Source organism: Nomascus leucogenys, chromosome 18, assembly GCF_006542625.1.
Source record: "Nomascus leucogenys isolate Asia chromosome 18, Asia_NLE_v1, whole genome shotgun sequence".
NCBI lineage: Eukaryota > Metazoa > Chordata > Mammalia > Primates > Hylobatidae > Nomascus > Nomascus leucogenys.
Genome location: NC_044398.1, coordinates 23,743,693 through 23,770,982, shown reverse-complemented (window position 1 = coordinate 23,770,982; position 27,290 = coordinate 23,743,693). Strand labels below are relative to the sequence as shown.

Genomic DNA, 27,290 nt, shown 5'->3' with positions numbered 1-27,290 from the left:
TCACGATGTTGCCCAGGCTGGTCTCAAATTCCTGGACTCAAGCAATCCACCCACCTTGGCCTCCCAAAGTGCTAGGATTACAAGCGTGAGCCACCATGCCTGGCCCACCATGTATTAATTAACAGATAAATTTATATAGCAAGAGTGCATTCTTTCCTGGGATCTTGGAGCAAGCCGAGCCATTCCATAGCCCAGCTATGGAATTGAAGCCCCTGCTGCTGCCACTTTGAAAGGGTCTTTCCAGCAGTTGAGATTAGCCCATGGTCCTATTAGAGAAGGCACAGTTCCTGAAAGGGTGTACATTGGTTATAGAGCCCAGAAGTTTGTATTCTGAGTCCTGAATAAAAGGCCCATGCAGGAGAATGGGGAACATGGAGGGCAGAAGTTTGTACTATAATTAGCTCTAGGAGTAATACAGAAGGGGGAGGGAGGAGAGTACAAGCGGCATCTATTTTGAGCACATCTGCGATTGACGGGACACGTGTGCTGGACTGTAATGATCCCAGGGCCAAGTTGCCTGCCTGTGATGTGTGGTGTGGGGGGAGGCCTGGGGCAGCAGGAGCAGGACAGCCGGACAGAAAGCCCGGACGGGGTTTGAGCACCTCAACTTCTCTCCCTGGGACACTGTTCAAACTCCGGGGGCCATAGGCCAAGCTGAGCGATGGGTGCTGAGGAGGAAGTGCTGGTCACACTATCAGGGGGAGCCCCCTGGGGCTTCCGACTTCAGGGGGGGGCCGAGCAGAGGAAACCCTTACAGGTGTCTAAGGTAAGGGAGAGCCCCTGAAATGAGTCTTCAGGGAAAGGGAACACAAGGGATCCTGGGAAGAGATGTGTGGTGGCATATGGCGGGGGTTGGGAGGCTGTGAAGATTGGGTGGGTGGTGGGCAGGGAAGTATGCTTAAGTCTCATAGTGGGAGTAGCGTCTGACCACAGGCTTCTTGTGGGGGTCTATTAGAAAAGAGAATTCGTGGTTTCCAAGGAGCAGAGGAAAAAGAAAGGCTCTGTTTCAGTTCCCTGCAGCACTGTGGTATCAGAGGCCCAGCTCTGGTCATCCAGTGTTTGTTCTCTTGGGTATGTGCCTCTACTCCGAACTCCAGAAATACGGGGAAGGTTCTAATTTCTCTCTGGCTAAACTGATATGTGATGAACTGAAACTGCCTTGCACAGCCTAGCCCAGCCCAGCCCTACCCTGCCTCACCCTGTTCTGCCCATGGCGTCAGTGCTCTTTCCCTGGGTCAGATCCTTTCTCTCACTAGGTAAGACTTTTTTAGGTGCTAGGAGGGTTATGGCAAGATCTGGCCTCACAGATGAAGTCATTACCCTTTTGGTTTCACCCTACAGGCTTAGTTTTCCGAACTGTAAAATGTGGGTAATAATAGTACTTGTACCTACTTCATGGAGCCATTCTAAGGATTAAATGCAATAATACATGTAGCACAGTGCCCAACACTTAGTAAGAACTCAATAAATGGTAGCCACTACTACTATTATTACTTTGGCATATATACATTTTTGTGTATTTTTTTTTTTGTGTGTGTACACATGGCACACATATACCCAAATAATCACAATCTCCCAGAATACCACTGGACTCCCTCCAACCTGGAGTACTGCTCTAAAATCTTGACTGCGTAATGGCACCTGGGGTTCCAAGGCCTAGTAGAGAATTACCAGCCAATACAGATATTGCCCGTGGAGAAAAAGCTTGTGGAGATAACCACCATTTCTTTCCGTTTTTCTTTTTTCTTTTTTCTTTTTTTTTGCGACAGAGTCTTACTCTGTTGCCCAGGCTGGAGTGCAGTGACACGATGGCTCACTGCAACCTCTGCTTCCTGGGTTCAAGCAATTCTCCTGCCTCAGCCTCCCAAGTATCTGGGATTACAGGTGCGCACCACAACGGCTGGCTGATTTTTGTACTTTCAGTAGAGACAGCGTTTCACCCATTGGCCAGGCTGGTCTCGAACTCCTGATCTGAAGTGATCCACCCGCGTAGGCCTCCCAAAGCACTGGGCTTACAGGCTTGAGCCACTGTGCCCAGCCAATAACCACCATTTCTAGTTACCTACCCCATGCAGTTCTTCCCAAGCCTCTTTCATTCAGTGTTTACCCTATTTCCCACCATATGATGTATTTCTTTCTCCAGTCTGTATACTTTCTTCCCTCTAGACAGGCCACTTCAACTGCAGCCACTTCCATGCATCTCCCCACCCTTCTTATCCTGCAAAGTAAAATCCCCTCCTGTGGGTCCTTCCCATCTTTTCCTTTCATTCTATTCCCTTTGGAGCCCTCTCTTACCTACAGTGTCTCCTTCAACATCTCAGATTCGAAGACGGAGCCAGGCTGGCAGAGCAGGACTCCGAGAGAGGGACCAGCTCTTGGCAATCAATGGGGTCTCTTGCACCAACCTCTCCCATGCCAGTGCCATGAGCCTCATCGATGCCTCAGGAAATCAGCTTGTCCTCACTGTGCAGCGGTATGGACCTCCCTCCTCTTCTCTTCCCCTAATCCAGGGCTCCCATTGCCTGTCTCAGCTCTATGTCTCACTGGCCTGGCTTTAGCAACTAACAGGTACCTATTTCTGCTCGTGCATTTCTGCTGGAGTGCAGATGGTTTGTGTCTGCCTCCCAGAGGGCTTGAATGTATCTGCAATTAAAGGATGGGGATGTCAGTGGGTATTTGACTGATGGGCCTACTTCAACCCCTGGCCTGTCTCCTCCTCATTACATCTTCCTCTAAGCCTATTTCCACTCACAGCCCTTCAAGCACATTTGCCTCCCAGTTTGTCTTCATATCTCCACTCTTCCCGGCCCACCCATTCCAACTGTATGACAGCCTTCTCTCTCCCTTACCTCTTCCCTCCATCCCTTCCAGATCTCTCTAGCTGTCAGTACCCAGCTCATCTCTCAAGCTCTGTCATCCTTCCTATCCAGGGTAGCAGACGAGGGTCCTGTGCAATCTCCATCTCCCCATGAGCTTCAGGTGCTTTCACCCTTATCTCCACTGAGTCCTGAGCCCCCTGGTGCTCCAGTTCCTCAGCCTCTTCAGCCTGGGAGCCTTCGTTCACCTCCTGATAGTGAGGCTTACTACGGAGAGACTGACAGTGATGCCGATGGCCCTGCCACCCAGGAGAAGCCCCGCCGACCTCGCCGCCGAGGCCCCACAAGGCCCACCCCTCCGGGTGCCCCACCTGATGAGGTCTACCTGTCTGACAGCCCTGCAGAACCAGCACCTACTATCCCTGGCCCTCCCAGCCAGGGTGACAGCCGTGTGAGCTCCCCATCTTGGGAGGATGGGGCAGCCCTTCAGCCACCCCCAGCTGAGGCTCTGCTGTTACCCCATGGGCCCCTCCGACCTGGTCCTCATCTCATCCCTATGGTGGGGCCTGTTCCCCACCCAGTGGCAGAAGATCTTACTACCACCTACACCCAGAAGGCCAAGCAAGCCAGTGAGTGCCTGAACCCCTTTTCCCCAGCCAGGATCCTTCAATCTGAGCCTTAAATCCACCTTTCTATAGCCATACATTCTCCCTACCTTGGGACCCTTGGATACAGTCTTGGGGACAGGAGGAGTAATGAGTAGAAGGGGAGCATAATTATTCTCATGGCCCCCATTATTTTTGCTGTTTGAACCAATGTGGCAAAAGGGTAAGGTGATTCAGTTCAACCCAGGAACAGGGTAAGTAGGGAAATTGGAAAGGGACACAAATAGATGAAGGGTTTGGTGGTGGTGATAATTGTTATTGTGTGTCATGATTGAATGAAAGCAGAGTACAGACACAGGACAGGGGAGTATTTAAAAGCAGGTTGAAGGCTGGGCAAGATGGCTCATACCTGTAATACCAGCACTTTGGGAGGCTGAGTTGGGAGGAGAGCATGAACCCAGGATTTTTGTTTTGTTTTGTTTTTTGTGTTTTTGAGATGGAGTTTGGCTCTTGTGCCTAGGCTGGAATGCAATGGCGTGATCTCGGCTCATCGCAACCTCCGCCTCCCGGGTTCAAGCGATTCTCCAGCCTCTGCCTCCCGAGTAGCTGGGATTACAGGCACCCGCCACCACATCTGGCTAGAGATGGGGTTTCACCATATTGGTCAGGCTGGTCTCGAACTCCTGACCTCAGGTGATCTGCCTACCTTGGCCTCCCAAAGTGCTGGGATTACAGGTGTGAGCCACCATGCCTGGCAGAAGCTAGGAGTTTGAGACCAGCCTGGACAACATCGTGAGACTTCGTTTCCAGTAAAAATTTTAAAATTAGCCAAACACTGTGGCACATGTCTATGGTCCCAGCTACTTGGGAGGCTGAGGCAAGAGGATTGCTTGAGCCTGAGAGGTTTAGACTGCAGTGAGCCATGTTTGTGTCACTGCACTTCAGCATGAGCAACAGACCAAGACCCTGTCTTAAAAATAAATAAATAAATAAATAATAAAAATTAATAAATAAAAGTGGGTAATGCTACAGGGGTTCTTTTTTTTTTTCTTTTTCTTTGTTTTTTTTTTTTTTTTTGAGACAGAGCCTTGCATTGTCACCCGTGCAATCTTGGCTCACTGCACCCTCCACCTCCTGGGTTCATGCGATTCTCCTGCCTCAGCCTCCCGAGTAGCTGGGATTACAGGTGCCTGCCACCACACCTGGCTAATTTTTTGTGTTTTTAGTAGAGATGGGGTTTCACTATGTTGGCCAGGCTGGTCTCAAACTCCTGACCTTGTGATCCACCCGCCTCAGCCTCCCAAAGTGCTGGGATTACAGGCGTGAGCCACTGACCAAGGGGTTCTTTATAGTATTAATTGCAGGCACCTTTGACATTTGCAAGTTCAGTTAGGATTCCTGGGGACTGAGAGGCTATGGGATGATCATGAGATCCCGAGGAAGTGGCAGAGGGAGGGAGCTTTGGCTCCTTATCTCAGGCAAGAATGTTGGCCTGGGCAGAAAAAGCCCATTCCACTTATCTCAGGCTTTGCTATTTTCGATGCGAGCTACAGAACAAGGTCTAAGGGTAAACTTTCTCCCTGCTCTATGTCTCCTATGCTTTCCCACAGAGACCATTCTTGTTACCTCCAAAATCTCAGGATTCCCCGTCTAGTTATATTTCTTTCCTCTCCTCCACCATTTTGATTCGTGATCCATAGAACTTTGTGTCTCTCAGTTTGGAGTGGAGGCTAAGGACATGAGAGTTGAGAGTCTGACATCCCTGAGTGTCCAATATCCCAGGAATTCCAGATGCATGCCTAGGATCCCATGCTTTCCTCAATTCTCCATTTATCTCCCCCTCCCTTCCCATAATGCTGGATGAGACTGTAGCTACTGGCTCAGAGATATTTTTAGTCAAGCAGACCTCATTGTCTACTGGGATGGGGTTGGGGGAAGGGAAGGCAGGTGCCCACGTCCATCACACCGGCACTTGTGGGGCAGCTCAGAGAAGGGAGAGGGCCAGGCTCCAAAAATAGCACAGTGAGCTCATTCAGCTGCCAGCTCTGGGGACAAGACAAAGGGGCTTTAAAAGGCGTGGGGGGTGGCTCAAGCTGGTCCTGCTCCAGCCAACACCGCCTTTCTCAGCATGGAGACCTTTGAGCCCATCAGCCAAGAGCCCCTCAGCCAAGCCAGCTACGACAAAGCCCCAGACCCAGTTCCTGAGCTCCAAGACTCGTTCTATGCAGGTACTACCCTCCCATATCTGTGAGAGTCTGGGGTCTAGAATGGAGGGGAAGATGTCAACAGTTTAGGAAGGGCAGTCTTTGGGAAAGGTCTTACTCTCTTGTTCCTTCCTTTTTGCTGTCCTCTTCCTCCTTTTCTCAGGAGAGTTTCACTGCCCCTTTCTCAGTGATGCTGTGGTCACATGTCAAAGGGGTTTGTGACCACAAGAGCTGTAGAAAACTCATGGGAACAGAGCGTGTGTGAGTACATTATGAATACATGAAGGCATGTATGTGGGAACCGTGGGAGAAGATATGTGTGAACAAGAAAGTATCCATATATATCAAGAAAGTATAGTGTCAAGAAGGCTTTAATAGTAATGGTTATAGTGGGCCTTCACACTGTGTTAAGTGCTAAATTTACTATATTGTCTCAGTTAATCCTTATAACAATCCTATGAGGTAGCCATTGTCTACCCTCATTTACAGATGAGGAAACAACTTTAATGAGGTGAGGTAACTATCCCAAGAACCAAAAACCTGAACTGAACTCTGAATCTAGGGCCTGTTGTCTCATCCATAGCACTATTCTGTGGTATAAACGCTGGGATGAAAGGAATGACAAAAATGAAAAAATTCCATCTACTTTCCTGTCAAGATACCATGCTCATTACAAAGGAGCTCATTACAAAGGAGCTCATTACAAAGGAGCATGGTACCTTGAGTGGAAGTAGATGGAATCTCAATAATTTTTCAGGAGGAACTGGGTACCCTGGACCAGAGAGTATCCATGTGCAAGGCGGGGTCCTCGCAGCAGGGTAGCCTCTTCCATTTCCTGGCCCCACCTACCCAGGCTCCACATGGCATGGAAAGCCCTGCCCTGGTTCCCTTTAGCACATAGTCCTTGTGTGCCTGGCTGGCAGTGGCTGCCTGAGATCTCTACGTAGAGACAGTTCTGACCCCTGAAGAAGCCCACCCCACTACCATCCCCAGCTTGGGGTAAATAATATATTTAGCTGGTGACCTTGAGGTATCCTAAAGATTTGAAGTGTTGCCTTGGAGAACAACACTCTAACTTTTCCTGCATCTTGGATGGAGACTACCCCTGACTGTGAGTAGCAGGGTTGTGAAGCCCAGAGGACTGCCCTGGCAGTTGGAAAGCCAAGATAAACTTTAAATTCTGTCTAAACTGTTAGTAACAGGGTCTCTGCAGGGAGGTCTCTGGGAAGAAGGGCCATCTAGAGCATGTAGGTATGTGAATGTATTTGAGTGATGGTGTTTTCATGTGCGCACATGTGTATTTACATATGTGTATGTGAATATATTTGAGTGATGGTGTTTTCATGTGCGCACATGTGTATTTACATATGTGTATGTGAATGGAGCTGTATGTAAGCTGGGGTATATGTGAATGAGAGAGAAAAGTAAATAGGAGAAAGTATGCCTACAGTTGGCTTTCACTAGATGGATATTCTTGTTGAAGTGCTGTGTGGTGGGAGTTATTTCTGTGAATGTGTATGATGTGGATTGCCTGAGGAGGGTGGAATTGTGAAGGAAGATCCTCATTGCTAAGGGTTCTTTGTGTCCATATCATAGGGGTAAGGGGTAGCGGAGAGGATGGGTCCTAAGCTTCATGAGAAGCCTCCTAACATGGTCCCTATGATGGGTGGAAAGTGTTCCTTCTCATCTTTCCTCTCCCTGGGACCTGCTTATCTCCCTGTCTGCCATGGAGAGTGACACATCCTTCTCCTCCCCCTCCCATTGCCAGTCAGGAATGGGAGGCAGGTGAGGAATGTGTGTGGGATGGATAAGAGCACATCTCGGCTGGTTGCGGTGGCTCACGCTTGTAATCCCAGCACTTTGGGAGGCCGAGGCGGGCGGATCACGAGGTCAGGAGATCGAGACCACGGTGAAACCCCGTGTCTACTAAAAAATACAAAAAATTAGCCAGGAGTGGTGGCAGGCGCCTGTAGTCCCAGCTACTCGGAGAGGCTGAGGCAGGAGAATGGCGTGAACCCGAGAGGCGGAGCTTGCAGTGAGCCAAGATTGCGCCACTGCACTCCAGCCTGGGCGACAGAGCAAGACTCCGTCGCAAAAAAAAAAAAAAAAAAGCACATCTCTTGGAAGATAGGAGCAGAATAGCAGTAAGATGGGATGGAAGAGCTGTGGTCAGAGCAGTGTCAGGGCAGCCAACTGGACTCTGCCTTATCTTAAACTGTCCTTGGTTTCACCTTTCACCCTCCACTCTGCCCCTAAGTCAGAGGACTTTGTCACAGGGGACATTGTGGGTCGGGTCAGTGCAAGAGGGAGCTTGCTGGGATGGGGGTTGAAAGCCTTGGGGAACAGGACTAGAAGAGGCTGAGAAGCCTCACTGACCATTTTACCTCTTGGTCTCCTCAGAACTGCAACGTGCAGAGAGCCTCCAAGAGAAGAGCATAAAAGAGGCCAAGACCAAATGCAGGACAATTGCATCCCTGCTCACTGCAGCCCCCAACCCCCACTCCAAAGGGGTGCTTATGTTTAAGAAACGGCGGCAGAGAGCCAAGAAGTACACCCTGGTGAGCTTCGGGGCTGCTGCTAGGACAGGCGCTGAGGAGGAGGACGGCGTTCCCCCCACGAGTGAGTCCGAGCTGGACGAAGAAGCCTTCTCTGACGCCCGCAGCCTCACCAATCAATCTGACTGGGACAGTCCCTATCTGGACATGGAGCTTGCCAGGGCAGGCTCAAGAGCATCAGAGGGCCAGGGCTCTGGGCTGGGAGGGCAGCTGAGTGAGGTCTCTGGGCGAGGGGTGCAGCTCTTTGAACAGCAGCGCCAGCGCGCAGACTCCAGCACCCAGGAACTGGTGCGGGCCGAACCAGCAGCCATGCTCAACGGGGAGGGCCTGCAGTCACCACCTCGGGCCCAGAGCGCTCCCCCAGAGGCGGCTGTGCTCCCACCCAGCCCCTTGCCGGCCCCTGTAGCCAGCCCCAGACCCTTCCAACCAGGTGGTGGAGCCCCGACCCCAGCTCCAAGCATCTTTAACCGGTCAGCCAGGCCCTTTACCCCGGGCCTACAAGGGCAGCGGCCAACTACCACCTCGGTTATTTTCCGGCCCTTAGCCCCCAAGAGGGCGAACGACAGCCTGCGGGGCCTCAGCCCCGCCCCACCCCCCTTCTTGTCTTCTCCGCAGGGGCCCACCCCTCTGCCCAGCTTCACTTCAGGGGTTCCCAGCCACGCGCCAGTCTCTGGTTCCCCCAGCACCCCACGCTCCTCGGGCCCTGTGACAGCCACCAGCTCCCTGTACATCCCAGCCCCTAGTCGGCCTGTCACCCCAGGCGGAGCCCCAGAGCCCCCCGCTCCTCCTAGCGCAGCTGCCATGACCTCCACCGCTTCTATCTTCCTATCTGCGCCTTTGCGACCCTCTGCGCGCTCAGAGGCGCCTGCCCCAGGCCCAGGGGCTCCTGAGCCCCCCAGCGCTCGCGAGCAGCGCATCTCTGTGCCAGCTGCCCGCACGGGTATCCTGCAGGAGGCCCGGCGCCGGGGGACCCGGAAGCAGATGTTCCGGCCGGGAAAGGAGGAGACGAAGAACTCGCCCAACCCCGAGCTGCTATCGCTGGTACAGAACCTGGATGAAAAGCCCCGGGCCGGGGGTGCAGAATCTGGTCCTGAAGAGGATGCTCTGAGCCTCGGGGCTGAAGCCTGCAACTTCATGCAGCCAGTAGGGGCCAGGAGTTACAAGACCCTGCCTCACGTGACACCTAAGACCCCCCCTCCAATGGCTTCCAAGACCCCGCCCCCCATGACTCCTCAGACTCCACCCCCAGTGGCTCCTAAGCCCCCATCTCGAGGGCTCCTTGATGGGCTCGTGAATGGGGCAGCCCCTTCGGCTGGAATCTCTGAGCCACCAAGGCTGCAGGGCAGGGGTGGGGAGCTGTTTGCTAAGCGGCAGAGCCGTGCGGACAGGTATGTGGTGGAAGGTACACCTGGTCCTGGTCTTGGCCCTCGGCCTAGAAGTCCTTCTCCCACCCCGTCTCTGCCCCCTTCTTGGAAATATTCACCCAACATCCGTGCCCCGCCTCCTATTGCTTACAACCCACTGCTCTCTCCCTTTTTCCCCCAGGCGGCCCGAACTCTCCCTAAGGCCCAATCCCAGGGGCCTCGGGCAACACCCAAGCAGGGCATCAAGGCTCTAGATTTTATGCGGCATCAGCCCTATCAACTTAAAACTGCCATGTTCTGTTTTGATGAGGTTCCCCCGACTCCTGGCCCTACCGCCTCAGGGCCCCCCAAAACTGCCCGAATCCAGGAGATTCGCCGGTTTTCCACTCCGGCGCCCCAGCCCACTGCAGAACCCCTGGCTCCCACTGTGCTTGCCCCCCGAGCAGCCACTACACTGGATGAACCCATCTGGAGAACAGAACTGGCCTCAGCCCCTGTTCCTAGCCCAGCCCCTCCTCCAGAGGCTCCCAGGGGCCTTGGCGCTTCTCCCAGCTCCTGTGGTTTCCAGGTAGCCAGGCCCCGATTTTCAGCCACCAGAACAGGATTGCAAGCTCACGTGTGGAGGCCTGGGGCAGGGCACCAGTGAACAGGCACAGGTCCCAGGACCAAGGAGAGGTGGAACATCCAGTTCCTAAAGTTGCTTCTCCTACCCTATCCCACCCTCTGTCACTGGCATCTGGAAGCTAAATTGCCTCCTGCCAGAGATGGTTTCCAAGTTGATGTCCCTATCCCCCACCTTCCTCCTCACTCTCTACCTCCCTGCCGCTTTCCAGCCAACTATGTCTGCTTTGGTATCTTTGCCTCTCTTTGTCTCTGCATTTCCTTGCCTGGATCTCTGTCTTTATTTCCAGGCTTCTCTACCCATATGCCTCCACAGATCTCTCTTCCTTGACATTTGTGCTTTTCTCCGTGGGCCTCATTTTAATGTTCAGTGAGAAGTAAACAGAGCAGAAGTGACCACTGGGACCTCAGGCAAGAAGCTCACCACCAGGCACATAGCAAAGGGACTGAACTGACCCCTGTTTGCACTAAGCCACCCCCACCTCCCACTCTGCTTTCCCAAGCTTGGCTGGCATATACCTAGGCCTGTGTGTGTGTGTGTGGGTGGGTGGGGGTGTGGGTGTGTGCATGCGCACGTGCACACAGATGTGCTCTTCTGTCTAAGGCATGAGTAAGAGGGGAGGTCAAAATAAAGACCCAATCTGAGGCCGGGCGCGGTGGCTCACGCCTGTAATCCCAGCACTTTGGGAGGCCGAGGCGGGCGGATCACGAGGTCAGGAGATCGAGACCATCCTGGCTAACATGGTGAAACCCTGTCTCTACTAAAAATACAAAAAATTAGCTGGGCGTGGTGGTGGGCGCCTGTAGTCCCGGCTACTCAGGAGGCTGAGGCAGGAGAATGGCGTGAACCCGGGAGGCGGAGCTTGCAGTGAGCTGAGATTGCGCCACTGCACTCCAGCCTGGGTGACAGAGCGAGACTCCGTCTCAAAACAAACAAACAAACAAAAGACCCAATCTGAGTCTTATTGTTGTACTGATAGAAGGGTCAGATATCCCCACATGGAGTTGAGTGGGAGAAAGAGATTCGCTAGAGAATAACTCCTTAGGGCCCAATGTCTGTAGCAGGTGTACAGCATCTTGTGAAAGTTATGGAGCATGAAAAGACTGAAGGGCCAGGACAGTTTGCATGGGCTGAGTTATACCAGCTAGACCAAGAATAGAACAAAGAATTCTATTCCTCAGGATTTCAGAAAGTTAGCAACTTGAGAGGCCAGTGCTGAGCAACCCAGTACCCAGGAAATGAAAAAAGGAAAGAAAATTCCCTCCGAGAATGAACAGATCATTGGCTTCATTGCCTCATGAGCTTGAGAGAAAGGAGAAGAGAGCCAGAGTGTGAAGAGTGAGGCCAAAACCAGGAGCATGGCAGAAATGGGTGTAAGTGATTGAGCCACAGACAGAAGTATGGTGAGGGACGATGCCATATTGGGAGAAAGTAAAGTTGAGTAACAAGAAACCAACCGTGTGTGACAGGGGGATTGGAAAAAAATTTGAGGGAGAAGAATGTTAGAATGGAAGGGGATGATGGTGGAAGGGAGGTGTGAGGGTGTGTGCTGAGTGTTGAAAGAACAGTTGGTGTCTGTGTGACTTTCCTTGAGTCTGTTCTTCAGTGTGTCTTCTGCAGCTTGCCATGACTACCTGGGAAAGAGCAGGGAAATACCCAGAGCCAAAACCTCTTTTCAGTCCCACCCCATCCCTCAAAACCCCAGCTCTTGCTTCTTTTCAGCTTCAGGTCCTGATCTCCAATCTTAGAGAAGTATGGACTCCCTTCTCACCAAGACCACCACCAGCTACGTTTGCTGTGTAATCTGGAAAGTGATAATTTCCTTTGCTTGTTGGGTGTGAGTCACAATACTTTGGTTTGTGCACAAGAATAAATTTATGCCCCATACCTTCTGCTGCTGTTATCTTCTAGTTTTATACCTAAATCCTGATCTCTCCTTGATCTTCTTTAACCCATTCCCCTGATCTGATTTCTGATCTGTCTCTATTCCTGCCCTCCCATTTTTCATGCTTTTGCCCTTTGTTCCCAGGTCTTTTGCTCTTTTCTACAAATTCTATCCTGCTCTGATTTAGCCATCTCCATCACTCTTCTTGGTTCCCTCTCCCCACAGTCTTCATCCAAGTTCTCCCCTTTCCTTCCCTTGCCTCATACTTTCTAGATAAGGCTTCAGTTCACAGAACTCAGGGAAGTTGGAAAGGCCCTCTGAGCCCTTTGCCATCAACATTTCCTCGCTTCTTAGAGGAAGCAACCATATTAAACAGTCTCTGGGAAGTAAATGAAGAGAAAGCAACTGTCAGAGGGGAAGGTGGGATGGGAGAGGGAAGAAGAAAGGTGAATTGAGACTACTAAAGAAGGGAGGGCTTAGCCGGGCGCGGTGGCTCACGCCTGTAATCCTATCACTTTGGGAGGCCGAGGTGGGCAGATCATGGGGTCAGGAGATCGAGACCATCCTGGCTAACACGGTGAAACCCCGTTTCTACTAAAAGTACAAAAAATGGGCCGGGCCTGGTGGCGGGCGCCTGTAGTCCCAGCTACTCAGGAGGCTGAGGCAGGAGAATGGCCTGAACCCGGGAGGCGGAGCTTGCAGTGAGCCGAGATTGCGCCACTGCACTCCAGCCTGGGCTAGAGCGAGACTCCATCTCAAACAAAAAAAAAAAAAAAAAAAAAAAGAAGGGAGGGCATTGGAGATAGGTGAGAATTAAAGACTTCAGAGAAGGAAAGTGCCATTGCTCTGATTCTGCCAGCAGAGGGCACATTTCTGCCAATAATCAGACCCAGGCCGCAGACTCTTCCAACTGCCCTGTCTTAGAATTCCAAAGAAAGATCTCAGAGACCACAGGCTAAATAGCCTGTCTTCACCCACTCAGTAGTTTTGGGTACTCAGTTGAGGGAGATCAAACTTTAAGTTTGTTTTTGTTTTTGAGGGTGAGGGTGGTAGTGATGAAGTCACCTTTTGTTTCTTCTTCTTCTTTTTTTTTTTTTTTTTTGAGATGGAGTCTCCCTCTGTGGCCCAGGCTGGAGTGCAGTGGTGCAATCTCAGCTCACTGCAACCTCTGCCTCCCGGGTTCAAGTGATTCTCCTGCCTCAGCCTCCCAAGTAGCTGGGATTACAGGCACGCACCACCATGCCTGACTAATGTTTGTATTTTTAGTAGAGACTGGGTTTCACTATGTTGGCCAGGCTGGTCTTGAACTCCTGACCTCAAGTGATCCACCCACCTTGGCCTCCCAAAGTGCTGTGATTACAGGCATGAGCCACTGCACCCGGCCTATTTTTTCTTCTAATTGCTTCCTTGGGTTGGGAGGGGTTGGAGGAGGACAAAAGATGAGGGGTCTGGAGGCATAACTGGCCTGGGCAGAAGCCAACTGGGAGGGGATACCTTTTAGGATCTCCACAGAATGGAAAAAGGACATGGTCAGGAAGAGTAAAGAGCTCAGAAAGGGACAAAGGAAGCTACAAAAGCCACCTCTGGTGTGTACCTGTAGTCCCAGCTACTCAGAGGCTGAGGTAGGAGGATCACTTGTGCCCAGGTGTTCGAGTCCAGCCTGGGCAACATAGTGAGACCCCATCTCTAAAATAAAGAAATAAATATTTTTTTTAAAAAGCCAGCTAGGCGCAGTGGCTCACACCTGTAATCCTAGCACTTTGGGAGGCTAAGACAGGAGGATTGCTTGAGCCCAGGTGTTTGAGACCAGCCTGGGCAACATAGCAAAACCCTGTCTCTACAAAACATATGAAAATTAGCTGGGCATGGTGGCGTGTACCAGCAGTCCTAGCTACCTGGGAGGCTGAGGTCAAAGGATTACCTGAGCCTGGGGAGGCTGAGGTTGCAGTGAGCCGAAATTGTGCCACTGCACTTCAGCACAGGCAACAGAGTGAGACTCTGTCTCAAATAAATAAATAAAGCCACTTCCTCAGGTAGCAGCAACAGGGTTGTGGTGGCTGCAGCAGAAGTGCTGCAGCAGCTGGTTCCAGAATCTAAGCAGAAGGTGGAGGAAGATCATGCAGCTACTGAAGAAGGGGCTAGGCGAGTGATAGGCTTTCCCCAAGGGGGCTCTCAAGCTTGTGGCCTTGCCCAGAGACTCCGCTGGAACAGTACAAATGGCACAGTCCAGATCCTATGTGGTATGTGCTCCCTTTGAAGGAAATCTCAAGTAGAAACCTCAGAGAGCCTGTAATCCCAGAATTTTGAGAGGCCGAGATGGGCAGATCACGAGGTCAGGAGATCGAGACCATCCTGGCTAACACGGTGAAACCCTGTCTCTACTAAAAATACAAAAAAATTTAGCTGGGCGTGGTGGCGGGTGCCTGTAGTCCCAGCTACTCGGGAGGCTGAGGCAGGAGAATGGCGTGAACCTGGGAGGCAGAGCTTGCAGTGAGCCGAGATTGCGCCACTGCACTCCAGCCTGGACGACAGAGCGAGACTCCGTCTCAAAAGAAAAAAAAAAAAAAAGAAACCTCAGAGAGCCTATATGTGCTTCTCAGGGAGACATCGATGTCTATCCCGCACAGCAGGTTGAACTGAGCATCTCAACAGCAAATGGAGGTTAAAAGGCAGATCCTGGCTGGGCGTGGTGGCTACAGAATAACTCCTTAGAGACCAGATCTTGGCAGTGGCTCATGCCTGTAATTCCAACATTTTGCGAGGCCAAGGCGGGTGGATCACCTGAGGTCAGGAGTTTGAGACCAGCCTGGCCAATGTGGTGAAACCCCGTCTCTACTAAAGATACAAAAAAAAAAATTAGCCAGGCGTGGTGGCGGGCGCCTGTAATCCCAGCTACTTGGGAGGCTGAGGCAGGAGAATTGCTTGAACCCAGGAGGTGGAGGTTGCAGTGAGCCGAGATCACACCAGTGCACTCCAGCCTGGGCAACAAGAGCAAAACTCCATCTCAAAAAAAAAAAAAAAAAAAAAAGGGCAGATCCAAGTGTTTGCCTTTTCTTAAAACTGCCAGAGCTCAAGAGGAAAGAATAGAGAGTGAGGCAGACAGAATAATTGTCAAGTCTTCCCCACATCATTCCTTTGTAGGAGGTACTGGGTTTGGTTAATTTGGTCCCTTAACCTGCCAAGATCTAGCCCTCACCGAGAAAAGACCAACCTATCCAGGAACTTTAAAAGAGCAGTTCCATTGTGAAGACTTCCCTTTTTGTCCCCAAATATAGCACTTTAAGCCCTCCCTGCTCCAAATACACCCACAGGTCTCTCCACTCTGCCCTGGATTGGCTCTGTGTGGCCCTCAGGGCATGTTCCCCAGACTCTCTCTCTCTCACTGAATTCCTATCAATACTTGCTGTCTACTTCCTGTCTCCCTCTCAGTCTTCAGTTTCTCCCTAAGTGCTTCTTTGGATCTCAGGCTCTAGGTGCAATGTGAAGGGGAGTCCCTGGGCAGACTGATCCCTGGCTCAGACAATTCAGTGGGAGAATCCCAAAGGCCTTTTCCCTCCTTCCTGAGCCTCTGGGCAAGGAGGGAGGGATCTTGGTTCCAGGGTCTCAGTACCCCCTGTGCCATTTGAGCTGCTTGCGTTCATCATCTCTATTAATAACCAACTTCCCTCCCCCACTGCCAGTGCTGCCCCCACGCCTGCCCAGCTCATGTTCTCCGGTCACAGCAGCTCAGTCCTCCAAAGCTGCTGGACCCCAGGGAGAGCTGACCACTGCCCGAGCAGCCGGTAAGTCTCCAGCTCTATCGTTAGAAAGGCTGGAGCCCACTCTGTTGACATCTGTGTCTGTGTCTACAATTGTGATTCTTGATCCTGGGGGAGTCTCCCCTCTCCTCATCTATGCTCAGCTCCCAGCTGTCCAGTTGGAAGGAGAGGGGAAGGAGAGTTGGAAGGAGAGGGGCCCAGGAAGTTGGGGGGAATGGAGATGTCGGGGGAGGCACTGGAAGAATGGGAAGGGAGACCCCACTAAGTCAGTAGAGTTGCAGATGTATTTTTTGAGACAGGACTTAGAAGAGGACAGCATTTCACTGAGTGCCAACTTCTCTTAAGAAGGGATTGGAGTCTATCTTATCCCAGTTTGTCCCTTTCCATTGCCAGATCTTATTACTATGTTTCTGCCCCACCTCAATTCCTCACTGCTATGATATTGCTGAATTGACATGGGTCAGGATTTGAATGCTCCCTACCCTTCCCAATTCCACACCTGCCTCCACTCTGGGGTCTGTGGCGGGAGTGATTGCAGGAGCAGGGCCATGACTTCCCAGGCCATGTTCCAGCTGGCCTGATGAAGGAGCAACAACCTCTCCTTCCTATGGAGAGTGTTTTTGGCTGAATCTCCTCAACCCTGGCAGAACATTTCTCTGTCCTCCTGGGGACTGGGGGAAGACTGAGGAGAGACCAGAGCCTGGAATCACAGCCCCAGTCTGATATCCCAGTGCAAACAAAAACTTCACATCATGCCAAGCCAATGAAACCTGGGTGCATTGCCCTGCTTGTGTTATTGTTTTTTAAACACTCCCCACCCCTAGCTATGTTCCTAATTCCTGCACTGACTCTATGAAAAACAGCTCACAACAGGTTGGTAGACGACAGGAGATGGTGTGCATCTATACTTCCTGTCCTGTATCGCAAGAAAAGAGAAGCCCTAAAGCACAAGTTTTCACCTTTTGGCAAAATACATGCTTCTTTGAAAATCTGGGTCAGGTGAAGTGGCTCACTCCTGTAATCTCAGCACTTTGGGAGGCAGGAGGACTGCTTGAGCCCAGGAGTTTGAGACCAGCCTGGGCAACCTGGCAAAATCACATTTCTACAAAAAATACAAAAATTAGCCAGGCATGGTGGTGCGCACCTATAGTCCCAGCTACTTGGGAGGCTGAAGTTGGAGGATCACCTGAGCCCAGGGAGGTTGAGGCTGCAGTGAGGCATGATTGTGCCATTGCACTCCAGCCTGGGCGACAGAGTGAGATCCTATCTCTAAAAAAGAAAAAAAAATTTTTTTTTTGTCCCCTCAAGCCCTTAAACCCAGGTTAAGAAGTAGTGCTCTCCTACAGACAGTCACTCTTCCCAGTCCCTGTCCATCCACCAACTCCTCCTTCCCACCCTGTCCAGGCTGAATCCACCTCCACAATGCCGCTCTCAGGAACCCCGGCCCCTAATAAGAAGAGGAAATCCAGCAAGCTGATCATGGAACTCACTGGAGGTAGGATATGTTTGCATCTATCTAGTGTGGTATTTCTTAAGACCATCCCTAACCCAAGAGTCCCAGAAATATATATCTTAAGGTGAACAAACAAGAGAAATTAAGTGGTGGGAAGGCGGGTGATGGGGGAGTGGGAGAGGGAAGGGTAAGAAGGGTAAGGAGAAAGAGAGAAAAGATTCAACACCTTCTACCCTTTTCACTTCATAATCTGAGACAATACCCTGCCATGTTACCTGCACAGGTCCAGGACCACAGTACCCATGAGTCAGTGAGGTATATTTGAGGAAGAAAATATAATGGAGACTGGCACAGACTCAGGTCTCAATAAGTGGTTAATTTCCCTTACTTCTTTCCCCAGAGCTAGGGAGCTTGTGTAAGTACTTAAAATGGAAAACTGCACAGGCATGTTTCCTGGGGGTGGGCAGGGGTGCATGCATGTGAAGAGCTCTTCAATACCTAAAGCCTCTTTGGAGCCAGAGTTCACTGAGGGAAAGAAAAGGGAACGTAGTTAAGACAGAAGTCTGGGCCAGGTGCAGTGGCTCACGCCTGTAATCCCAGAACTTTGGGAGGCCAAGGCTGGTGGATCGCTTGAACTCAGGGGTTTGAGACTGGCCTGGGCACATGGTAAAACTTCGTCTCTACAAAAAGTACAAAAATTAGCCAGGTGTAGTGGCATGTGCCTAGAGTCCCAGCTACTCCAGAGGCTGAGGTGGGACAATCGCCTGAACCCGGGAGGTGGAGGCTGCCGTGAGCCGTGATTGCGACACTACACTCCAGCCTGGGTGACAGAGTTCACCCTAAGATATATTTATTTTGTCTCAAAATAAATAATACAAATAGGGCTGGGGCTGTGTCTCATACCTGTAATCCCAGCACTTTGGGAGGCTGAGGTGAGAGGATCACTTGAGCCTAGGAGTTCAAGACCAGCCTGGACAACATAATGAGACTTCATCTCCATTTAAAAAAAAAAAAAAAAAGTCCAGGCATGGTGGCTCATGCCTGTAATCCCAGCACTTTGGGAGGCTGAGGTGGGCCAATCATCTGAGGTCAGAAGTTCAAGACCAGCCCGGCCAACATGGTGAAACCCTGTCTCTACAAAAATAGAAAAATTAGCTGCGCAAGGTGCCGGGTGCCTGTAATCCCGGCTACTTGGGAGACTGAGGGAGGAGAATCACTTGAACCCAGGAGATGGAGGTTGCAGTGAGGTGTGATTGCACCATTGCACTTCAGCCTGGGTGACAGAGCAAGTCTCTGACTAAATAAATAAATAAATAAATAAATAAAATGTAGGCTGGGCGCCATGGCTCACGCCTGTCATCCCAGCATTTTGGGAGGCCGTGGCTGGTAGGTCAGTTGAGCTCAGGAGTTTGAGACCAGCCTGGCCAACATGGTGAAACCTCATCCCTACCAAAGAATATAAAAACTAGGCAGGGATGGTGGTGCGGGCCTGCAATCCCAGCGACCTGGGAGGCTGAGGCAGGAGAATTGCTTGAACCTGGGAGGCAGAGGCTGCAGTGAGCTGAGATCGCGCCATTGCACTCCAGCCTGTATGACAGAGCAGGACTCTCTCAAAAAAATAAAAAAAAAAATAAAAAATAAAAACAAATATATATATATATATGGCATCTGTATTTGGACTCCACACAAGATTGGCCTCTGGGCTTTTCCTGATGCCATGGTTTCTCCAATGGCCTCCATCTATGATGTTCCTTTACTCCTTTTGCTCTGTACCCCATGCCCATGCCTCTTTTACCCCATTGGCCTCTCCACTGTAGTATTCCCATTATCTCCACAGTGCACCCCAGTTCCCATGCCTTCTCTCCAAGTCCCAGGAAATCAAAATCCCTCACAAACTAGACAGCATTTGTTTCCCTAAATGACCTCTGCCAGGACACACATACACACTTGGTTGTGGATGAGGTCTGCATTCTGAGCCCAGAAAACCCTACTTTCCTCTTTCCCTTGATTCTTCTTCTTTGCCTCCCTGAAAGGTGGACAGGAGAGCTCAGGCTTGAACCTGGGCAAAAAGATCAGTGTCCCAAGGGATGTGATGTTGGAGGAATTGTCACTGCTTACCAACCGGGGCTCCAAGATGTTCAAACTGCGGCAGATGAGAGTGGAGAAGTTTATTTATGAGAACCACCCTGATGTTTTCTCTGACAGCTCAATGGTGAGTCTGGAACTTTATCACTATCTCAAAGCCTGGTGCCTGTTCTGACAGCTTGTTAGTAGGCCCTGAACCTCCAAAATGCAGTCAACATCCCCTCCCTGAAAATTTATAAATTCGTTAAACCCCCAGATATATCGAGCCCCCAACAACTCCAGGGTGAGTTACAGCCCACCTCTGAAACCCAGTTTCCATCACAGAGCCACTGAAGGGTTGGAGAATACCACACCCTTAGGGAGAAAATTCCTTCCCAGTAAAGGTAAGTGTTAAAGATAGGTTGCCAGATAAAACACAGGATGCCCAGTGGGGCAATCCAGTCTTGTATTTTGAAGTTGAGATACACAATGAATAATTTTTTAGTGAAGTATGCTCCATGCAATATTTAGGACATAAAGATAAAAATTTAAAAAAATTTTAGAAAGAAGATAAGGCAGCCGGGCACGGTGGCTCACACCTGTAATCCCAGCACTTTGGGAGGCTGAGGCAGGTGGGTCACCTGAGGTCAGGAGTTCGAGACCAGCCTGGCCAACATAGTGAAACCCCCATCTCTACTAAAAATACAAAAAATTAGCTGGGCATGGTCGTGGGTTCCTGTGATCCCAGCTACTCAGGAGGCTGAGGCAGGATAATCACTTGAACCCAGGAGGCAGAGTTGCAGTGAGCCCAGATTGTGCCATTGCACTCCAGCCTGGGCAACAAGAGTGAAACTCTGCCTCAAAAAAAAAGAAAGAAAAAAGGAAGAAGATAAGGCAAAGAATAAAATTGAAATTTTAAAATACAGAATAATAGAATATCCAATTAAATTTGAGTTTCAGACGCACAATGAATTCTTTTTTAAATATGTCCCATGCAATATTTGGGACATTAAAATAAAAATACAGGATGTCCACTTAAATTTGAATTTCAGATGCAAATGAATAATTTTTTAGTATAAGTAAGTCCCAAGCAATATTTGGGGGAATATCTATACTAAAAAAGTATTTGGGTCAAATGTGGTAGCTCACACCTGTAATCCCAGCACTTTGGGATGCCAAGGCAAGAGGACTGCTTGAGTCCAGGAGTTGGAGACCAGCCTGGGCAACATGGCAAGACTCTGTTTCTACAAAAAATTAAAAAGTTAGCTGGGTGTGGTGGCGCACACCTGTAATCCCAGCTACCCTGGAGGGTGAGGTGGGAGGATGGCTTGAGCCTGGAAGGTAGAGGCTGCATGAACATGAGCCATGTTCATGCCACTGCACTCCAGCCTGGGTGACAGACACCCCATCTCAAAAAAAAAAAATTTGTTGTGCATCTGAAATTCAAATTTAAGTGGTATCCTATATTTGATTTGCTAAATCTGGCAACCCTAGACAGAGTTAATTGAGTTTTTACAGCCATCTCCCATTTGAGCCATTCTTTCATTAAAAGGGTCAGTCTATTCCCTAAGAAGTCCCAAATGTGGAGACTGAAATGGTCCTTCAAGGTATATTCTAGTCAGGCTCCTTCTCCAAAGAAAGAGGAGACTGGAGAGGGGCCAGGCATAGGATGGTATAGCTGAGGAAGAAGGGCCTTCTCCATTTCCTTTCTTCCTCCTCCACCCTCTCTGAGCGGCTGGGGGAGAATGGAAATAGATGCCTGCATGGGGCGGGGGGCAGAAGTGTCTGTCATTGGTCCTCATATAAGAGTAGAGTAAAAGTGCTGAGCTGCTCATATCTAACTTTAGGAGGCCAAAAGCCCTCTTCTCTGCCTGGGTCTGGTTACACTGGGTGGAGCATTGGGGTGTACATGGTGGGATGGCCAGGAGAGCCTCCTGAAGAAGTTGGTGGGGTTATTTTTAGGCTTTGGGTTTGCATCTAATGTTGCCCTTTTGGCCACACTTCCCCCCACCTGCTACAGTTTCACTGTCAGGAAGTCCTGGTTCAACAGGCACCAAGAGGAGAGAGGGAGAGAAAGAAGGAGAGAGAAGAGAGTTCTGACTGTTGGACAAGCTGAGGAAGGGGGGGAGCAGAATTTTCTCTAGTCCTTGTAATTAAGACTGGGTTCTCCATGGCAACCCCATCCTCCCAAATTTTAGTTGGGGCCGGGCACAGCTCATGCCTGTTATCTCAGCACTTTGGGAGGCTGAGGCAGATGGATCACTTGAGCCCAGGAGTTTGAGACCAGCCTGAGCACATGGCAAACCCTGTCTCTAGGAAAAAAAAATACAAAATTTAGCTGGGTGTGGTGGCGTGCCGGTAGTCCCAGCTACTTGGGAGGCTGAGGTGGGAGGATCGTCTGAGTCAGGGAGGTGGAGGTTGCAGTGAGCCGAGATTGTGCTACTGCACTCCAACCTGGGTGACAGAGCCAGATTCTGTCTCAAAAAGCAAAAGAATTTTTTTCATTTTTTTTTTTTAAAGCTGGGCAACAGTCTTGGTCTTTTTTGACTTGTTAAGGATGAGAAAGGGGAGCGTGGAGAACACGCTGCCCTTACCCTAGGTATAACTGGAGGAAACGAGCCAAGGGGGTCCTACCTCCTAAGAAGAGTTTAATTTGGGCTGGGTGCAGTGGCTCACGCCTGTAATCCCAGCACTTTGGGAGGCTGAGGTGGGCGGATCATCTGAGGTCGGGAGTTTGAGACCAGCCTGACCAATGTGGAGAAACCCCGTCTCTACTAAAAATATACAAAATTAGCCAGGTGTGATGGTGCATGCCTGTAATCCCAGCTACTTGGGAGGCTGAGGCTGGGAATTGCTTGAACGTGGAAGGCGGAGGTTGCGGTGAGCCGAGATTGTGCCATCACACTCCAGCCTGGGCAACAAGAGCGAAACTCTGTCTAAAAAAATAACAAAAAATCAAACAAACAAAAAGAAGAGTTTAATTTTCTCAGTCAGCCAATGTACTACCCATCAACTGGAGGGGGAAATCTCAGAAAATTCAGGGTCTTCTGGTTAGCCACTGTTTCTGCCTTTGCTAAACATACCTCTGTTTTTGTATATTTTCCATACCCATTGCTAACCTTCCCCTCACTTTGCCTTCTTTTCAGGATCACTTCCAGAAGTTCCTTCCGACAGTGGGGGGACAGCTGGGCACAGCTGCTCAGGGATTCTCCTACAGCAAGAGCAACGGCAGAGGTGGCGGCCAGGCAGGGGGCAGTGGCTCTGCCGGACATTATGGCTCTGATAAGCAGCACCATCTGGGCTCTGAGTCTGGAGCTGGGGGTACAGGTGGTCCTGCGGGCCAGGCTGGCAGAGGAGGAGCTGCTGGCACAGCAGGGGTTGGTGAGACAGGATCAGGCAAGTACACTCACCCAAGAGTAATGTGTTTGGTCCCTAGAGCAGAGTTGTCCCAGGAATGATGTCTATGCTGAGTGTGGGGAGCAGAGGAGGCCAGTTTAAATATCATAAATTTCTTGGTGAATTACCTGGGTCCAGGAGTATATAGAGGTGTGTCTATTCTACCCAGAAGCCTTGTTTTTCAGTTACTTTCCTGGCTTTTTGGATTCAGTCACAGATCTATCATTATGCCACAAACCTTATACAATTACCAGGATATTATATCTTTAGTCTCTGGCTCTTGCAATTTCCCTAGTGTAGGGGCATGGGATTACCTTTCATTGGCTACTAACTGCTATTATTTGACTGACTTTTCTCTCCCATGGCTACCAGGAGACCAGGCAGGCGGAGAAGGAAAACATATCACTGTGTTCAAGACCTATATTTCCCCATGGGAGCGAGCCATGGGGGTTGACCCCCAGCAAAAAGTGGAACTTGGCATTGACCTGCTGGCCTATGGGGCCAAAGCTGAACTTCCCAAATATAAGTCCTTCAACAGGTAGGGGTGGTGAGGAAGGAACCAGATGCATTCTAGTGTGAGGCACTGTGTCTTTGGTTAGGATGGAGACTAATTCAAATGTTTCAGAAGGAGGCTAAGGAGAGATGGCAGGGATATGGGATTCCTAATCAAAGGCCCTGCTCTTTTCACTCTATCTCAGCTTCATCATAGCAGTGTGATGAAGGAAAAAATTTGCTGGGAGGCAGGATTTGAATTCTAGCTCAATGGTCATTTATTAGCTGTGTAGGCATGGGAAAATCACTGTACCTCTGAGCCTGGGTTGCTTTGAATGTTACACTTATTTATTTTTTGTCTTTTTTTTTTTTCTTCCTTTTTGTGGAGAATGGGGTCTTGCTATATTGCCCAGGCAGGTCTCGAACTCCTGGGCTCAAGCTATCTTCCTGCCTCTGCCTCCCTGAGAGCTGGGATTACAGGCGTGAGCCACTGTGCCCAGCCTGCTTTGAATGTTAAATGGGAATAACATTTTACATGTCTGAAGGCCTCTTGAGGCTCTCTTCCATTCAAGGTTAGGATGCCATTATTCTCCCTGTAATATGATTCTATTTCCTTATACTCTTTTCTTTTCTCTTTTCTTTTCTTTTCTTTTCTTCTCTTCTCTTTTCTTTTTCTTTCCTTCTTCTTTTTCTTTGACTCAGTTTTGTTCTTGTTGCCCAGGCTGGAGTGCAGTGGCATGATCTCGGCTCACTGCAACCTCCGCCTTCTGGGTTCAAGTGATTTTCCTGCCTCAGCCTCCCTAGTAGCTGGGATTACAGGCACCCGCCACCATGTCCAGCTAATTTTTGTATTTTTAGTAGAGATGGGGTTTCACCATGTTGGCCAGGCTGGTCTCGAACTCCTGACCTCAGGTGATCTGCCCGCCTTGGGCTCCCAAAGTGCTGGGATTACAGGCGTGAGCCACCATGCCTGGCCTGGCCACCCTGCTTTAGATGGCTCTAAGTATCTGTTCTTTTGGAATTAGGTTTCTCTAGCCCATGGAGAGGAGGTCTGTGTTAAAGGATAGGGAAGAGCTAGAAAGGTGCTCTTGTATTGGTCCTAAGGAGCCTGGATTTTCCAGGCAACAACAATTACTCTTAGCCAGGCTATCCACTGTGCACTAGGGTTGGAGGGAGGGGGTCTCTACATTGTAATTTTTTTTTTTTTTTGAGACAGAGCCTTGCTCTGTCACCCAGGCTGGAGTGCAGTGGTGCAATCTCGGCTCACTGCAACCTCCACCTCCTGGGTTCAAGCAATTCCTATACCTCAGCCACCTGAGTAGCTGGGATGACAGGGGTACGCCACCATGCCCAGCTAATTTTTTTTGTTTCTTTGGGTTTTTTTTTGTATTTTTAGTAGAGACGGCATTTCACCACGTTGGCCAGGCTAGTCTCAAACTCCTGGTCTCAAGTGATCCTCCCACCTTGGCCTCCCAAAATGCTGGGATTACAGGTGTGAGCCACCGCACCACACCTGGCCTTTCTACATTGTCATGTAAGGTGACCTCAGACCCTTGGGTCTATAGTATTTGGGGTCACTTTCTCTGAAATGCTGGTCTGGGTCACAGCTATCCAAGAGTCTCTATTTAGTACACACTAGACTCCTTTTCTCATTATTAGCTTTGGGGAAACAAGCTAACCAGGAAGGCAAAATGGGATGCTAAGGAAGAAGGAGTACAGATGCAATCCCAAACTAGAATTCACAGACTTCTCTATTCTCAAGAGGGTAGCATCTCATGATAAGGCTCTGTTTCTTTTATTCTGATTCTTAATTAAATAATGTGTCCCCTTCTCAGGACGGCAATGCCCTATGGTGGATATGAGAAGGCCTCCAAACGCATGACCTTCCAGATGCCCAAGTTTGACCTGGGGCCCTTGCTGAGTGAACCCCTGGTCCTCTACAACCAAAACCTCTCCAACAGGCCTTCTTTCAATCGAACCCCTATTCCCTGGCTGAGCTCTGGGGAGCCTGTAGACTACAACGTGGATATTGGCATCCCCTTGGATGGAGAAACAGAGGAGCTGTGAGGTGTTTCCTCCTCTGATTTGCATCATTTCCCCTCTCTGGCTCCAATTTGGAGAGGGAATGCTGAGCAGATAGCCCCCATTGTTAATCCAGTATCCCTATGGGAATGGAGGGAAAAAGATGAGATCTACCTTTCCATCCTTTACTCCAAGTCCCCACTCCACGCATCCTTCCTCACCAACTCAGAGCTCCCCTTTTACTTGCTCCATATGGAACCTGCTCGTTTGTGGAATTTGCTCTGCCACCAGTAACAGTCAATAAACTTCAAGGAAAATGAACTTATTCTTCCTCTGATATTTGAGGGCAGATGAAAGCTGAGGCTAACAATGCACAGAGACTAATTAAAGCCAAATACTAAACATTAATTATGCAAACTTTAAGACAGACCTGAGCTCCAGTTGCTTACACACCTATGCCCATACGCACAAAACCACATTCATAATTATTTACAAAGACGTTTATTCAATAGTATATGAGACAAATAATCAGACACAAACACACGTGCCAGCCCGAATGTTGGCAAAGCTAAAAAGCTGCTGTGCACTGCAGTTGGGAAATAGGTGTTGGTGACCCTGGTGTTTAACCTCTTTATGTAGTTGATTAGAAGCTGGTATAATCAGGGTTATCCTGATTGTCACAGACTAGAGCATGCCATAAAGTTTCCAGATTACACCAAAGTGGGCTTAGGAATATATGTGTCAAAGGTTACACATTCCCAAAAGGATGAAATAGAATAGGGGGCCATGTGGACTCCAGAAGGAAATGGGAGAAACCAGCTATAGTTATAGTATGACAGGCTCTGTGTTGAACACAGCAAGAAAAGATCTAAGGGTTACAAGGGCACTACAGTGGTACCTAGAAAGCAGTATGGTTGGGAAGAAATCTTTTTTTTTTTTTTCCTTTGAGACGGAGTCTCGCTCTGCCGCCCAGGCTGGAGTGCAGTGGTATGATCTTGGCTCACTGCAAGCTGCACCTCCCAGGTTCACGCCATTCTCCTGCCTCAGCCTCCCGAGTAGCTGGGACTACAGGCACCCACCACCACGCCCGGCTAACTGTTTGTATTTTTAGTAGAGACAGGGTTTCACTGTGTTAGCCAGTATGGTCTCGATCTCCTGACCTTGTGATCCGCCCGCCTCGGCCTCCCAAAGTGTTGGGATTACAGGCATGAGCCATTGCGCCCAGCTGGGAAGAAATCTTAAGAGCCCGATAGCAATGTGCAACAATATTATTTTTGCTCATTTCAAGGATGGGGACTCTCTAAGAGTCCCAGGCTTACTGCCATGTTCCACAAAGTAAGAATAATGCAGATCAGGAAGAATGAAAAGATGGCAATAGGATCTGAGAAAATAACTTCTAAGGAGAGCTGGCTGAATTCAGTCAACTCCATGAGCTGCTAATGGCTAGATTAAGTTTGCCAGAATCTGCATTAGATGGATCACATTTTAGTGCACCTTGGGTCAAATGGCATTTACCCTGGTCATCTTCACTTATAATCTAATGAGCAAATTCCAGAGAATTCATACCCCCTCTAAACTTTTTTTTTTTTTTTTGAGATAGGGTCTCACTCTGTCACCCAGACTGGAGTGCAGTGGTGCAATCTTAGCTCACTGCGGTCTCCACCTCTCAGGTGCAAGTGATCCTCCCACTTCAGACTCCCAAGTAGGTGGCACTATAGGAGCTAGCCACCACGCCTGGCTAATTTTCTGTATTTTTTTGTAGAGATGGGGTTTTGTCATGTTGCCCAGGCTGGTCCTGAACTCCTGAGCTCAGGCAATCCACCTGCCTCGGCCTCTCAAAGTGCTAGGATTACAGGCATGAGCCACCGTGCCTGGCCTACCTCCTTTAAACATGTATACAAAACTCTGTACCTTTTCCTTTTTTTTTTTTTTTTAAACGGAGTCTCGCTCTGTCACCCAGGCTGGAGTGCAGTGGCGCGTCTCGGCTCACTGCAGTCTCTGCCTCCTGGGTTCAAGCGATTCTCCTGCTCCAGCCTCCCGAGTAGCTGGGATTG

General features: G+C 49.8%; 2 protein-coding genes across 4 annotated transcripts; both read left to right on the top strand.

The window, feature by feature from the left end:
• Window positions 1–69: 69 nt before the first annotated feature.
• Window positions 70–10,607, top strand: SYNPO2L (synaptopodin 2 like). 2 transcript variants are annotated; one of them, XM_003271257.3, is made up of 4 exons: window positions 70–766; window positions 2,322–2,473; window positions 2,931–3,445; window positions 8,026–10,410. In XM_003271257.3, the coding sequence occupies exons 1-4, from the start codon at window positions 662–664 to the stop codon at window positions 10,188–10,190; spliced, it is 2,937 nt and encodes a 978-aa protein (XP_003271305.2). In that variant the 5' UTR covers window positions 70–661; the 3' UTR covers window positions 10,191–10,410. The 2 variants fall into 2 exon arrangements, with proteins under 2 accessions (XP_003271305.2, XP_003271306.2); XM_003271258.3 differs by lacking the exons at window positions 70–766; window positions 2,322–2,473; window positions 2,931–3,445 and adding an exon at window positions 4,721–5,649 and having other exon boundaries at window positions 8,026–10,607.
• On the top strand, window positions 9,490–25,557 carry MYOZ1 (myozenin 1). Of its 2 annotated transcripts, none has more exons than XM_030798522.1 (6): window positions 9,490–9,568; window positions 17,214–17,304; window positions 19,296–19,474; window positions 22,473–22,722; window positions 23,095–23,260; window positions 25,050–25,557. In XM_030798522.1, exons 2-6 carry the CDS (start codon window positions 17,232–17,234, stop codon window positions 25,279–25,281), a joined length of 900 nt encoding a protein of 299 aa, XP_030654382.1. In that variant the 5' UTR covers window positions 9,490–9,568; window positions 17,214–17,231; the 3' UTR covers window positions 25,282–25,557. The 2 variants fall into 2 exon arrangements, with proteins under 2 accessions (XP_030654382.1, XP_003271304.1); XM_003271256.3 differs by lacking the exon at window positions 9,490–9,568 and adding an exon at window positions 15,730–15,833.
• The last annotated feature ends 1,733 nt before the right edge of the window (window positions 25,558–27,290 follow it).